General features: G+C 39.9%; 1 protein-coding gene across 1 annotated transcript in view; it reads right to left on the reverse strand.

The window, feature by feature from the left end:
• Window positions 1-1,216: 1,216 nt before the first annotated feature.
• The window catches only part of LOC133420945 (uncharacterized), a 33,272-nt gene continuing 20,376 nt past the window's right edge, over window positions 1,217-14,112 (reverse strand). The window contains exons 5-7 of the mRNA XM_061710823.1: window positions 5,236-5,319; window positions 5,009-5,152; window positions 1,217-1,326 (exon numbers count right to left, since the gene is read on the reverse strand). Coding sequence (XP_061566807.1) covers window positions 1,217-1,326; window positions 5,009-5,152; window positions 5,236-5,319 — 338 coding nt within the window. The remainder of the gene's footprint in view (window positions 1,327-5,008; window positions 5,153-5,235; window positions 5,320-14,112) is intronic.

Raw genomic sequence — 14,112 nt, forward strand, 5'->3', positions numbered from 1 at the left:
CTGCGGCTTCATATCTTTTTTTTTTAATAAAAGTGGGTGCGGCTTATACACAGGTGCGGCTTGTATATCTTTTTTTAATTGTTTTTTAAAAAATAGAGCGGGTGCGGCTTATATACAGGTGCGGCTTATATATCTTTTTTTAATTGTTTTTTTTTTTTTAAATAGAGCGGGTGCGGCTTGTATATCTTTTTTAATTGCTTTTTTAAAAATAGAGCGGGTGCGGCTTATAGTCCAGAAAATACGGTATTAAAAAAAAAGATGTGATTCACAATAATGACGGCGGGCGAGAATCGATGAATCCAGTTAAACATAAATAAAACTCAGCAGGAAAGGCTTGGGCCTCCAGCATCTTCACATCTTCACTCTGTGAACTTCTTGTTCTCTGCGTACCACCGGGCTCTGGCGATCACGTCGTTGGAGAAGTCCCGCGTCGGCGTGAGGGCGTCCAGCTCCTCGGCGCTCGCCGGAAGAACCTTGTCGATGCCGGAGATGTAGGCGACCAAGCCTCCTGGAACAGACCCAGATTCAGACGCTTCACCCCCCAGGAAACATGGAGGAGCAGCTAGGAGCTAGGAGGCACCGCTAGGAGGCACCGCTAGGAGCCACCGCTAGGAGCCACCGCTAGGGATCACCGCTAGGAGGCACCGCTAGGAGGCACCGCTAGGAGGCACCGCTAGGAGGCACCGCTAGGAGACACCGCTAGGAGGCACCGCTAGGAGGCACCGCTAGGAGACACCGCTAGGAGGCACCGCTAGGAGCCACCGCTAGACTCTCAGACCCTCAGCGTCAGGCGCCTTCACCCCCCCCCCAGGAAACATGCAGAAGCACCGCACCTTTGAGCTGGTCCGCTCCGCTCCAGTCGCTCCTCTGGATTCTCACCGTCTTCAGCAGGTGCACCAGGTGCGTCGTTCCGGATTGTATGTGTTCAAAGCTGCACGGGCCATCCTTTTCCGTCACGTGGTGGAAGTTCTTGTTGATCTGCGGAGGAGACACGATGTCAGCAGGAGTCCTGCGGCAGGATTCACCGCTAGGAGGCACCCCTAGGGAGGCACCACTTGGGATGCAGCACTAAGGTGCACCAACAGGGATCCCCCTGGGATCCCCCTTTTTTTTTATCGTCATTTTTATCGTTATCAGGATAAATGCCAGAAATTATCGTGATACATTTTTTAGTCCATACCGCCCATCCCTACCAGGAACTACGTCTGACCAGGAACTACGTCTGACCAGGAACCAAATCTGACCAGGAACTAGCCTCCATGTTGTGTGGTGGATGTAGCTCACCTGCTTGTCCACTGCCCAACTTGAAGGTCTTTCTGAAGAATTCTGTGATGAGAGGAAACACAGGTCCGAGTCAGGTACGAGCAGAGGTGGACAGAGTACTCGACCCCAGTACTTGAGTAAGAGTACAAATACTACTGGTCAAAATTTACTGTTACAAGTAAAAGTAGCTCAGTCAAAATATTACTCGAGTAAGAGTAGAAAAGTACTTGCTTTTAAAGGTACTGAAGTATCCAAAAGTAAATGCTTTTAAATTTACTTTAAGTAAGAGTAAGAGTAAGAGTAAATTTCTTCAGTAAATTACTATATTTTTTCTAAAGTAATTGAAGGATCTTTTAACTCTTGTTTCTGAGAATTAACTCTTTGAAACCAGCTGCACTGATGTGCTGCTTTTAGAACCACATTGTTATATAAAACCTGCAGAAACACCAAAAACAAATCAAATGAATGGGATCATAAGAGGACAGCAGATGATGCAGTTTATTAACAATCATGAACTGAAACCAAATGAACCTGCACCATCCAACTAAGTCTGGATCCCCCTCAAAGACCACTGCTTTACAAAAAACTACATCTCTGCTTTCAATAACTCAATGTTGAAGTCACTTAACTTTACAGGAAGGACATGTACCAGTACAATATAGCAATATAGAGCATAACAAACTGTCCTTTGACAAAAACAGCTTGTGTCCAATAGGATTTTAGGGAAGAAGAAAAAAGAGCAGACCTGAAAGTAACGAGTACTTTTCAGCCTTCCTAGAAATTTACTCGAGTAAAAGTAAAAATATTTGTCTTGGAAATGTATTCAAGTAAGAGTAATAAGTACCAAAGAAATCTAATACTCAAGTAAAGTACAAATCCTCTGGATATGTACTTAAGTACAGTACTAGGGTTGCCACCCGTCCCGTAAAATACGGAATTGTCCTTTATTTGAGAAAAAAATGTTGCGTCCCGTATTGAACTAATACGGGACACGATTTGTACCGTATTTTCATTAACTTTTACTATATTCTAGTTGAATTATTGAAATAAGTTAACATTTACACCATATTCTAGTTGAATTATTGAAATAAATTAACTTTTACACCATATTCTAGTTGAATAATTGAAATAAATTAACCTTTACACCATATTCTAGTTGAATTATTGAAATAAATTAACTTTTACACCATATTCTAGTTGAATTATTGAAATAAATTAACCTTTACACCATATTCTAGTTGAATTATTGAAATAAATTAACTTTTACACCATATTCTAGTTCAATTATTGAAATAAATTAACTTTTACACCATATTCTAGTTGAATTATTGAAATAAATTAACCTTTACACCATATTCTAGTTGAATTATTGAAATAAATTAACTTTTACACCATATTCTAGTTGAATTATTGAAATTAATTAACTTTTACACCATATTCTAGTTGAATTATTGAAATAAATTAACCTTTACACCATATTCTAGTTGAATTATTGAAATAAATTAACTTTTACACCATATTCTAGTTGAATTATTGAAATAAATTAACTTTTACACCATATTCTAGTTGAATTATTGAAATTAATTAACTTTTACACCATATTCTAGTTGAATTATTGAAATAAATTAACCTTTACACCATATTCTAGTTGAATTATTGAAATAAATTAACTTTTACACCATATTCTAGTTCAATTATTGAAATAAATTAACTTTTACACCATATTCTAGTTGAATTATTGAAATAAATTAACCTTTACACCATATTCTAGTTGAATTATTGAAATAAATTAACTTTTACACCATATTCTAGTTGAATTATTGAAATAAATTAACTTTTACACCATATTCTAGTTGAATTATTGAAATAAGTTAACTTTTACACCATATTCTAGTTGAATTATTGAAATAAATTAACTTTTACACCATATTCTAGTTGAATTATTGAAATAAGTTAACTTTTAAACCATATTCTAGTTGAATTATTGAAATAAATTAACTTTTACACCATATTCTAGTTGAATTATTGAAATAAGTTAACTTTTACACCATATTCTAGTTGAATTATTGAAATAAATTAACCTTTACACCATATTCTAGTTGAATTATTGAAATAAATTAACTTTTACACCATATTCTAGTTGAATTATTGAAATAAATTAACTTTTACACCATATTCTAGTTGAATTATTGAAATTAATTAACTTTTACACCATATTCTAGTTGAATTATTGAAATAAATTAACCTTTACACCATATTCTAGTTGAATTATTGAAATAAATTAACTTTTACACCATATTCTAGTTCAATTATTGAAATAAATTAACTTTTACACCATATTCTAGTTGAATTATTGAAATAAATTAACCTTTACACCATATTCTAGTTGAATTATTGAAATAAATTAACTTTTACACCATATTCTAGTTGAATTATTGAAATAAATTAACTTTTACACCATATTCTAGTTGAATTATTGAAATAAGTTAACTTTTACACCATATTCTAGTTGAATTATTGAAATAAATTAACTTTTACACCATATTCTAGTTGAATTATTGAAATAAGTTAACTTTTAAACCATATTCTAGTTGAATTATTGAAATAAATTAACTTTTACACCATATTCTAGTTGAATTATTGAAATAAGTTAACTTTTACACCATATTCTAGTTGAATTATTGAAATAAATTAACTTCTACACCATATTCTAGTTGAATTATTGAAATAAATTAACTTTTACACCATATTCTAGTTGAATTATTGAAATAAATTAACTTTTAAACCATATTCTAGTTGAATTATTGAAATAAATTAACTTTTACACCATATTCTAGTTGAATTATTGAAATAAGTTAACTTTTACACCATATTCTAGTTGAATTATTGAAATAAATTAACTTTTACACCATATTCTAGTTCAATTATTGAAATAAATTAACTTTTACACCATATTCTAGTTGAATTATTGAAATAAATTAACCTTTACACCATATTCTAGTTGAATTATTGAAATAAATTAACGTTTACACCATATTCTAGTTGAATTATTGAAATAAAGTAACTTTTACACCATATTCTAGTTGAATTATTGAAATAAATTAACTTTTACACCATATTCTAGTTGAATTATTGAAATAAATTAACTTTTACACCATATTCTAGTTGAATTATTGAAATAAATTAACTTTTACACCATATTCTAGTTGAATTATTGAGATAAATTAACTTTTACACCATATTCTAGTTGAATTATTGAAATAAATTAACTTTTACACCATATTCTAGTTGAATTATTGAAATAAATTAACTTTTACACCATATTCTAGTTGAATTATTGAGATAAATTAACTTTTACACCATATTCTAGTTGAATTATTGAAAAAAGTTAACTTTTACACCATATTCTTCACCTGTAGGCTATATTCTACATCTTGGCTGATGTGGACATACAGAGCATAGGAGGCTATTTCAGTTACTAGTATGGTTGTCTGTCTGTACAGTCATGCAAGTTCAATGCTATTAAAGCACTTTAAACTTTAAATCAAAGCATTTTGTTTTTTTCATATAAAATAAACACATTTTTATTCAGTTTAGAAGTTTTGGGGCTTTTTTTTGGCGCCTGCGCTGCTGAAACCTGGGCGTCCCTTATTTCTATTTCTGAAAGGTGGCAACCCTATACAGTACTCAAGTAAATTTACTGCGTTACTGTCCACCACTGGGTACGAGTCCCTCCACGTCTCACCTTCCAGGTTACTTTGCCAGCCCTTGTTGCAGCCCAGTTTGAAGCCCAGCACCGTTGCCACGGGGACCAGGACCGCCAGCAGGATGGAGACAACCAGAATAGTCCAGGACAGAGGACCAGGTCCGGCTTGGGGACTGAACTGGTCTGAAAAGACCAACAAGGGAGCAGAAACTCCTGAACTGCTGATACAAAGTCGCCATTACGACAACCGTTTAGTGATCATTTACCAGCGATCCGGATCCTCCGGTCCTCCACCAAGTCCAGCTCCGGGACCTGCAGCCTGCAGGTGAACATCCCGCCCTCCGGGGGTCCTGGAGACAAGCAGTTAAACCACTTCCACTAGTCCTGGTTTCAGTTCTACTAGTCCTGGTTTCACTTCTACTAGTCCTGGTTCCAGTTTCTACTAGTCCTGGTTTCAGTTCTACTAGTCCTGGTTTCACTTCTACTAGTCCTGGTTCCAGTTTCTACTAGTCCTGGTTTCAGTTCTACTAGTCCTGGTTTCAGTTCTACTAGTCCTGGTTTCAGTTCTACTAGTCCTGGTTCCAGTTTCTACTAGTCCTGGTTTCAGTTCTACTAGTCCTGGTTTCTACTAGTCCTGGTTTCAGTTCTACTAGTCCTGGTTTCAGTTCTACTAGTCCTGGTTTCAGTTCTACTAGTCCTGGTTTCAGTTCTACTAGTCCTGGTTTCAGTTACTAGTCCTGGTTTCAGTTCTACTAGTCCTGGTTTCAGTTACTAGTCCTGGTTTCAGTTATAGTCCTGGTTTCAGCTCTACTAGTCCTGGTTTCAGCTCTACTAGTCCTGGTTTCAGTTCTACTAGTCCTGGTTTCAGTTACTAGTCCTGGTTTCAGGTCTACTAGTCCTGGTTTCAGATCTACTAGTCCTGGTTTCACTTCTACTAGTCCTGGTTCCAGCTCTACTAGTCCTGGTTTCAGTTACTAGTCCTGGTTTCAGTTCTACTAGTCCTGGTTTCAGTTACTAGTCCTGGTTTCAGTTCTACTAGTCCTGGTTTCTACTAGTCCTGGTTTCAGTTCTACTAGTCCTGGTTTCAGTTCTACTAGTCCTGGTTTCAGTTCTACTAGTCCTGGTTTCAGGTCTACTAGTCCTGGTTTCAGGTTTACTAGTCCTGGTTTCAGTTCTACTAGTCCTGGTTTCAGTTCTACTAGTCCTGGTTTCAGATCTACTAGTCCTGGTTTCAGCTCTACTAGTCCTGGTTTCAGCTCTACTAGTCCTGGTTTCAGTTTTACTAGTCCTGGTTTCAGTTCTACTAGTCCTGGTTTCAGTTCTACTAGTCCTGGTTTCAGTTCTACTAGTCCTGGTTTCAGGTCTACTAGTCCTGGTTTCAGGTCTACTAGTCCTGGTTTCAGTTACTAGTCCTGGTTTCAGGTCTACTAGTCCTGGTTTCAGTTACTAGTCCTGGTTTCAGTTCTACTAGTCCTGGTTTCAGCTCTACTAGTCCTGGTTTCAGGTCTACTAGTCCTGGTTTCAGTTACTAGTCCTGGTTTCAGGTCTACTAGTCCTGGTTTCAGTTCTACTAGTCCTGGTTTCAGCTCTACTAGTCCTGGTTTTATTTCTACTAGTCCTGGTTTCAGTTCTACTAGTCCTGGTTTCAGGTTTACTAGTCCTGGTTCCAGGTCTACTAGTCCTGGTTCCAACTTTACTAGTCCTGGTTTCAGGTCTACTAGTCCTGGTTTTATTTCTACTAGTCCTGATTTTATTTCTACAAGTCCTGGTTTCAGGTCTACTAGTCCTGGTTCCAGGTCTACTAGTCCTGGTTCCAACTTTACTAGTCCTGGTTTCAGGTCTACTAGTCCTGGTTTCAGGTCTACTAGTCCTGGTTTCAGTTCTACTAGTCCTGGTTTCAGTTCTAGTCCTGGTTTCAGTTCTACTAGTCCTGGTTTCAGATCTACTAGTCCTGGTTTCAGTTCTACTAGTCCTGGTTTCAGATCTACTAGTCCTGGTTTCAGTTCTACTAGTCCTGGTTTCAGATCTACTAGTCCTGGTTTCAGCTCTACTAGTCCTGGTTTCAGTTCTACTAGTCCTGGTTTCAGGTTTACTAGTCCTGGTTTCAGGTTTACTAGTCCTGGTTTCAGGTCTACTAGTCCTGATTTAATTTCTACTAGTCCTGATTTTATTTCTACAAGTCCTGGTTTCAGTTCTACTAGTCCTGGTTTCAGTTCTACTAGTCCTTGTATCAGGTATACTAGTCTTAGTTTCAGGTCTACTAGTCCTGGTTTCAGTTCTACTAGTCCTGGTTTTATTTCTACTAGTCCTTGTATCAGGTATACTAGTCCTGGTTTCAGGTTTACTAGTCCTGGTTTCAGCTCTACTAGTCCTGGTTTTGGATCTACTAGTCCTGGTTTTGGATCTACTAGTCCTGGTTTCAGGTCTACTAGTCCTGGTTTTGGATCTACTAGTCCTGGTTTCAGGTCTACTAGTCCTGGTTTCAGGTCTACTAGTCCTGGTTTCAGTTACTAGTCCTGGTTTCAGCTCTACTAGTCCTGGTTTCAGTTACTAGTCCTGGTTTCAGTTCTACTAGTCCTGGTTTCAGCTCTACTAGTCCTGGTTTCAGTTCTACTAGTCCTGGTTTCAGCTCTACTAGTCCTGGTTTCAGTTACTAGTCCTGGTTTCAGTTCTACTAGTCCTGGTTTCAGCTCTACTAGTCCTGGTTTCAGTTCTACTAGTCCTGGTTTCAGTTCTACTAGTCCTGGTTTCAGTTCTACTAGTCCTGGTTTCAGGTCTACTAGTCCTGGTTTCAGGTCTACTAGTCCTGGTTTCAGTTCTACTAGTCCTGGTTTCAGCTCTACTAGTCCTGGTTTCAGTTCTACTAGTCCTGATTTTATTTCTACTAGTCCTGGTTTCAGGTCTACTAGTCCTGGTTTTATTTCTACTAGTCCTGGTTTCAGTTCTACTAGTCCTGGTTTCAGGTCTACTAGTCCTGGTTTCACTTCTACTAGTCCTGGTTTCAGCTCTACAAGTCCTAGTTTCAGGTTTACTAGTCCTGGTTTCAGGTCTACTAGTCCTGGTTTCAGTTACTAGTCCTGGTTTCAGTTCTACTAGTCCTGGTTTCAGGTCTACTAGTCCTGGTTTCACTTCTACTAGTCCTGGTTTCAGCTCTACAAGTCCTAGTTTCAGGTTTACTAGTCCTGGTTTCAGGTTTACTAGTCCTGGTTTCAGGTCTACTAGTCCTGGTTTCAGATCTACGAGTCCTAGTTTCAGGTTTACTAGTCCTGGTTTCAGGTCTACTAGTCCTGGTTTCAGTTCCACTAGTCCTGATTTCAGATCTACAAGTCCTAGTTTCAGGTTTACTAGTCCTGGTTTCAGGTTTACTAGTCCTGGTTTCAGGTCTACTAGTCCTGGTTTCAGGTTTACTAGTCGTGGTTTTATTTCTACTAGTCCTTGTATCAGGTCTACTAGTCTTAGTTTCAGTTCTACTAGTCCTGGTTTCAGATCTACGAGTCCTAGTTTCAGGTTTACTAGTCCTGGTTTCAGGTTTACTAGTCGTGGTTTCAGGTTTACTAGTCCTTGTATCAGGTCTACTAGTCTTAGTTTCAGTTCCACTAGTCCTGGTTTCAGTTCTACTAGTCCTGGTTTCATGTTTACTAGTCCTGGTTTCAGGTCTACTAGTCCTGGTTTCAGTTCCACTAGTCCTGGTTTCAGCTCTACTAGTCCTGGTTTCAGCTCTACTAGTCCTGGTTTCAGTTCTACTAGTCCTGGTTTCAGGTCTACTAGTCCTGGTTTTATTTCTACTAGTCCTGATTTCAGATCTACTAGTCCTGGTTTCAGGTCTACTAGTCCTGGTTTTATTTCTACTAGTCCTGGTTTCAGCTCTACTAGTCCTGATTTTATTTCTACTAGTCCTGGTTTCAGCTCTACTAGTCCTGGTTTCAGTTCTACTAGTCCTGGTTCCAGTTCTACTAGTCCTGGTTTCAGTTCTACTAGTCCTGGTTTCAGTTACTAGTCCTGGTTTCAGCTCTACTAGTCCTGGTTTTGGATCTACTAGTCCTGGTTTCAGTTCTACTAGTCCTGGTTCCAGTTCTACTAGTCCTGGTTTTGGATCTACTAGTCCTGGTTTCAGTTCTACTAGTCCTGGTTTTGGATCTACTAGTCCTGGTTTCAGGTCTACTAGTCCTGGTTTCAGGTCTACTAGTCCTGGTTTCAGTTACTAGTCCTGGTTTCAGCTCTACTAGTCCTGGTTTCAGTTACCAGTCCTGGTTTCAGTTCTACTAGTCCTGGTTTCAGCTCTACTAGTCCTGGTTTCAGTTCTACTAGTCCTGGTTTCAGCTCTACTAGTCCTGGTTTCAGTTCTGCTAGTCCTGGTTTCAGTTCTACTAGTCCTGGTTTCAGTTCTACTAGTCCTGGTTTCAGGTCTACTAGTCCTGATTTTATTTCTACTAGTCCTGGTTTCAGCTCTACTAGTCCTGGTTTCAGGTCTACTAGTCCTGGTTTTATTTCTACTAGTCCTGGTTTCAGTTCTACTAGTCCTGGTTTCAGTTCTACTAGTCCTGGTTTCAGGTCTACTAGTCCTGGTTTCAGTTCTACTAGTCCTGGTTTCACTTCTACTAGTCCTGGTTTCAGTTCTACTAGTCCTGGTTTCAGTTCTACTAGTCCTGGTTTCAGGTCTACTAGTCCTGGTTTCAGTTCTACTAGTCCTGGTTTCACTTCTACTAGTCCTGGTTTCAGTTCTACTAGTCCTGGTTTCAGTTCTACTAGTCCTGGTTTCAGGTCTACTAGTCCTGGTTTCAGTTCTACTAGTCCTGGTTTCACTTCTACTAGTCCTGGTTTCAGTTCCACTAGTCCTGATTTCAGATCTACAAGTCCTGGTTTCAGATCTACAAGTCCTAGTTTCAGGTTTACTAGTCCTGGTTTCAGGTTTACTAGTCCTGGTTTCAGGTCTACTAGTCCTGGTTTCAGATCTACGAGTCCTAGTTTCAGGTTTACTAGTCCTGGTTTCAGGTTTACTAGTCCTTGTATCAGGTCTACTAGTCTTAGTTTCAGTTCTACTAGTCCTGGTTTCAGATCTACGAGTCCTAGTTTCAGGTTTACTAGTCCTGGTTTCAGGTTTACTAGTCCTGGTTTCAGGTCTACTAGTCCTGGTTTCAGATCTACGAGTCCTAGTTTCAGGTTTACTAGTCCTGGTTTCAGGTTTACTAGTCCTTGTATCAGGTCTACTAGTCCTGGTTTCAGTTCTACTAGTCCTGGTTTTATTTCTACTAGTCCTTGTATCAGGTATACTAGTCCTGGTTTCAGGTCTACTAGTCCTGGTTTTGGATCTACTAGTCCTGGTTTTGGATCTACTAGTCCTGGTTTCAGGTCTACTAGTCCTGGTTTTGGATCTACTAGTCCTGGTTTCAGGTCTACTAGTCCTGGTTTCAGGTCTACTAGTCCTGGTTTCAGTTACTAGTCCTGGTTTCAGCTCTACTAGTCCTGGTTTCAGTTACTAGTCCTGGTTTCAGTTCTACTAGTCCTGGTTTCAGCTCTACTAGTCCTGGTTTCAGTTCTACTAGTCCTGGTTTCAGCTCTACTAGTCCTGGTTTCAGTTACTAGTCCTGGTTTCAGTTCTACTAGTCCTGGTTTCAGCTCTACTAGTCCTGGTTTCAGTTCTACTAGTCCTGGTTTCAGTTCTACTAGTCCTGGTTTCAGTTCTACTAGTCCTGGTTTCAGGTCTACTAGTCCTGGTTTCAGTTCTACTAGTCCTGGTTTCAGCTCTAGTAGTCCTGGTTTCAGTTCTACTAGTCCTGATTTTATTTCTACTAGTCCTGGTTTCAGGTCTACTAGTCCTGGTTTTATTTCTACTAGTCCTGGTTTCAGTTCTACTAGTCCTGGTTTCAGGTCTACTAGTCCTGGTTTCACTTCTACTAGTCCTGGTTTCAGCTCTACAAGTCCTAGTTTCAGGTTTACTGGTCCTGGTTTCAGGTCTACTAGTCCTGGTTTCAGTTACTAGTCCTGGTTTCAGTTCTACTAGTCCTGGTTTCAGGTCTACTAGTCCTGGTTTCACTTCTACTAGTCCTGGTTTCAGCTCTACAAGTCCTAGTTTCAGGTTTACTAGTCCTGGTTTCAGTTCTACTAGTCCTGGTTTCAGGTCTACTAGTCCTGGTTTCAGATCTACGAGTCCTAGTTTCAGGTTTACTAGTCCTGGTTTCAGGTCTACTAGTCCTGGTTTCAGTTCCACTAGTCCTGATTTCAGATCTACAAGTCCTAGTTTCAGGTTTACTAGTCCTGGTTTCAGGTTTACTAGTCCTGGTTTCAGGTTTACTAGTCCTTGTATCAGGTCTACTAGTCTTAGTTTCAGTTCTACTAGTCCTGGTTTCAGATCTACGAGTCCTAGTTTCAGGTTTACTAGTCCTGGTTTCAGGTTTACTAGTCCTGGTTTCAGGTTTACTAGTCCTTGTATCAGGTCTACTAGTCTTAGTTTCAGTTCCACTAGTCCTGATTTCAGATCTACAAGTCCTAGTTTCAGGTTTACTAGTCCTGGTTTCAGGTTTACTAGTCCTGGTTTCAGATCTACGAGTCCTAGTTTCAGGTTTACTAGTCCTGGTTTCAGGTTTACTAGTCCTTGTATCAGGTCTACTAGTCTTAGTTTCAGTTCCACTAGTCCTGGTTTCAGTTCTATTAGTCCTGGTTTCATGTTTACTAGTCCTGGTTTCAGGTCTACTAGTCCTGGTTTCAGTTCCACTAGTCCTGGTTTCAGTTCTACTAGTCCTGGTTTCAGGTCTACTAGTCCTGGTTTCAGCTCTACTAGTCCTGGTTTCAGTTCTACTAGTCCTGGTTTCAGGTCTACTAGTCCTGGTTTTATTTCTACTAGTCCTGATTTCAGATCTACGAGTCCTAGTTTCAGGTTTACTAGTCCTGGTTTCAGGTTTACTAGTCCTTGTATCAGGTCTACTAGTCTTAGTTTCAGTTCCACTAGTCCTGGTTTCAGTTCTACTAGTCCTGGTTTCATGTTTACTAGTCCTGGTTTCAGGTCTACTAGTCCTGGTTTCAGTTCCACTAGTCCTGGTTTCAGTTCTACTAGTCCTGGTTTCAGGTCTACTAGTCCTGGTTTCAGCTCTACTAGTCCTGGTTTCAGGTCTACTAGTCCTGGTTTTATTTCTACTAGTCCTGGTTTCAGCTCTACTAGTCCTGATTTTATTTCTACTAGTCCTGGTTTCAGCTCTACTAGTCCTGGTTTCAGTTCTACTAGTCCTGGTTCCAGTTCTACTAGTCCTGGTTTCAGTTCTACTAGTCCTGGTTTCAGTTACTAGTCCTGGTTTCAGCTCTACTAGTCCTGGTTTTGGATCTACTAGTCCTGGTTTCAGTTCTACTAGTCCTGGTTCCAGTTCTACTAGTCCTGGTTTTGGATCTACTAGTCCTGGTTTCAGTTCTACTAGTCCTGGTTTTGGATCTACTAGTCCTGGTTTCAGGTCTACTAGTCCTGGTTCCAGGTCTACTAGTCCTGGTTTCAGTTCTACTAGTCCTGGTTTCAGTTCTACTAGTCCTGGTTTCAGCTCTACTAGTCCTGGTTTCAGTTCTACTAGTCCTGGTTTCAGCTCTACTAGTCCTGGTTTCAGTTCTGCTAGTCCTGGTTTCAGTTCTACTAGTCCTGGTTTCAGTTCTACTAGTCCTGGTTTCAGGTCTACTAGTCCTGATTTTATTTCTACTAGTCCTGGTTTCAGCTCTACTAGTCCTGGTTTCAGGTCTACTAGTCCTGGTTTTATTTCTACTAGTCCTGGTTTCAGTTCTACTAGTCCTGGTTTCAGTTCTACTAGTCCTGGTTTCAGGTATACTAGTCCTGGTTTCAGTTCTACTAGTCCTGGTTTCACTTCTACTAGTCCTGGTTTCAGTTCTACTAGTCCTGGTTTCAGCTCTACTAGTCCTGGTTTCAGTTCCACTAGTCCTGGTTTCAGATCTACGAGTCCTAGTTTCAGGTTTACTAGTCCTGGTTTCAGGTTTACTAGTCCTGGTTTCAGGTCTACTAGTCCTGGTTTCAGATCTACGAGTCCTGGTTTCAGGTCTACTAGTCCTGGTTTCAGTTACTAGTCCTGGTTTCAGTTCTACTAGTCCTGGTTTCAGCTCTACTAGTCCTGGTTTCAGTTCTACTAGTCCTGGTTTCAGCTCTACTAGTCCTGGTTTCAGTTCTGCTAGTCCTGGTTTCAGTTCTACTAGTCCTGGTTTCAGTTCTACTAGTCCTGGTTTCAGGTCTACTAGTCCTGATTTTATTTCTACTAGTCCTGGTTTCAGCTCTACTAGTCCTGGTTTCAGGTCTACTAGTCCTGGTTTTATTTCTACTAGTCCTGGTTTCAGTTCTACTAGTCCTGGTTTCAGTTCTACTAGTCCTGGTTTCAGGTATACTAGTCCTGGTTTCAGTTCTACTAGTCCTGGTTTCACTTCTACTAGTCCTGGTTTCAGTTCTACTAGTCCTGGTTTCAGCTCTACTAGTCCTGGTTTCAGTTCCACTAGTCCTGGTTTCAGATCTACGAGTCCTAGTTTCAGGTTTACTAGTCCTGGTTTCAGGTTTACTAGTCCTGGTTTCAGGTCTACTAGTCCTGGTTTCAGATCTACGAGTCCTAGTTTCAGGTTTACTAGTCCTGGTTTCAGGTTTACTAGTCCTTGTATCAGGTCTACTAGTCTTAGTTTCAGTTCTACTAGTCCTGGTTTCAGATCTACGAGTCCTAGTTTCAGGTTTACTAGTCCTGGTTTCATGTTTACTAGTCCTGGTTTCAGGTCTACTAGTCCTGGTTTCAGATCTACGAGTCCTAGTTTCAGGTTTACTAGTCCTGGTTTCAGGTTTACTAGTCCTTGTATCAGGTCTACTAGTCCTGGTTTCAGTTCTACTAGTCCTGGTTTCAGTTCTACTAGTCCTGGTTTCATGTTTACTAGCCCTGGTTTCAGTTCTACTAGTCCTGGTTTCAGTTCTACTAGTCCTGGTTTCAGGTCTACTAGTCCTGGTTTCAGCTCTACTAGTCCTGGTTTCAGTTCTACTAGTCCTGGTTTCAGGTCTACTAGTCCTGGTTTTATTTCTACTAGTCCTGGTTTCAGATCTACGAGTCCTAGATTCAGGTTTACTAGTCCTGGTTTCAGGTTTACTAGTCCTGGTTTCAGCTCTACTAGTCCTGGTTTCAGGTCTA

This window comes from Cololabis saira, chromosome 20, assembly GCF_033807715.1.
Source record: "Cololabis saira isolate AMF1-May2022 chromosome 20, fColSai1.1, whole genome shotgun sequence".
In the NCBI taxonomy this organism is placed as follows: domain Eukaryota; kingdom Metazoa; phylum Chordata; class Actinopteri; order Beloniformes; family Belonidae; genus Cololabis; species Cololabis saira.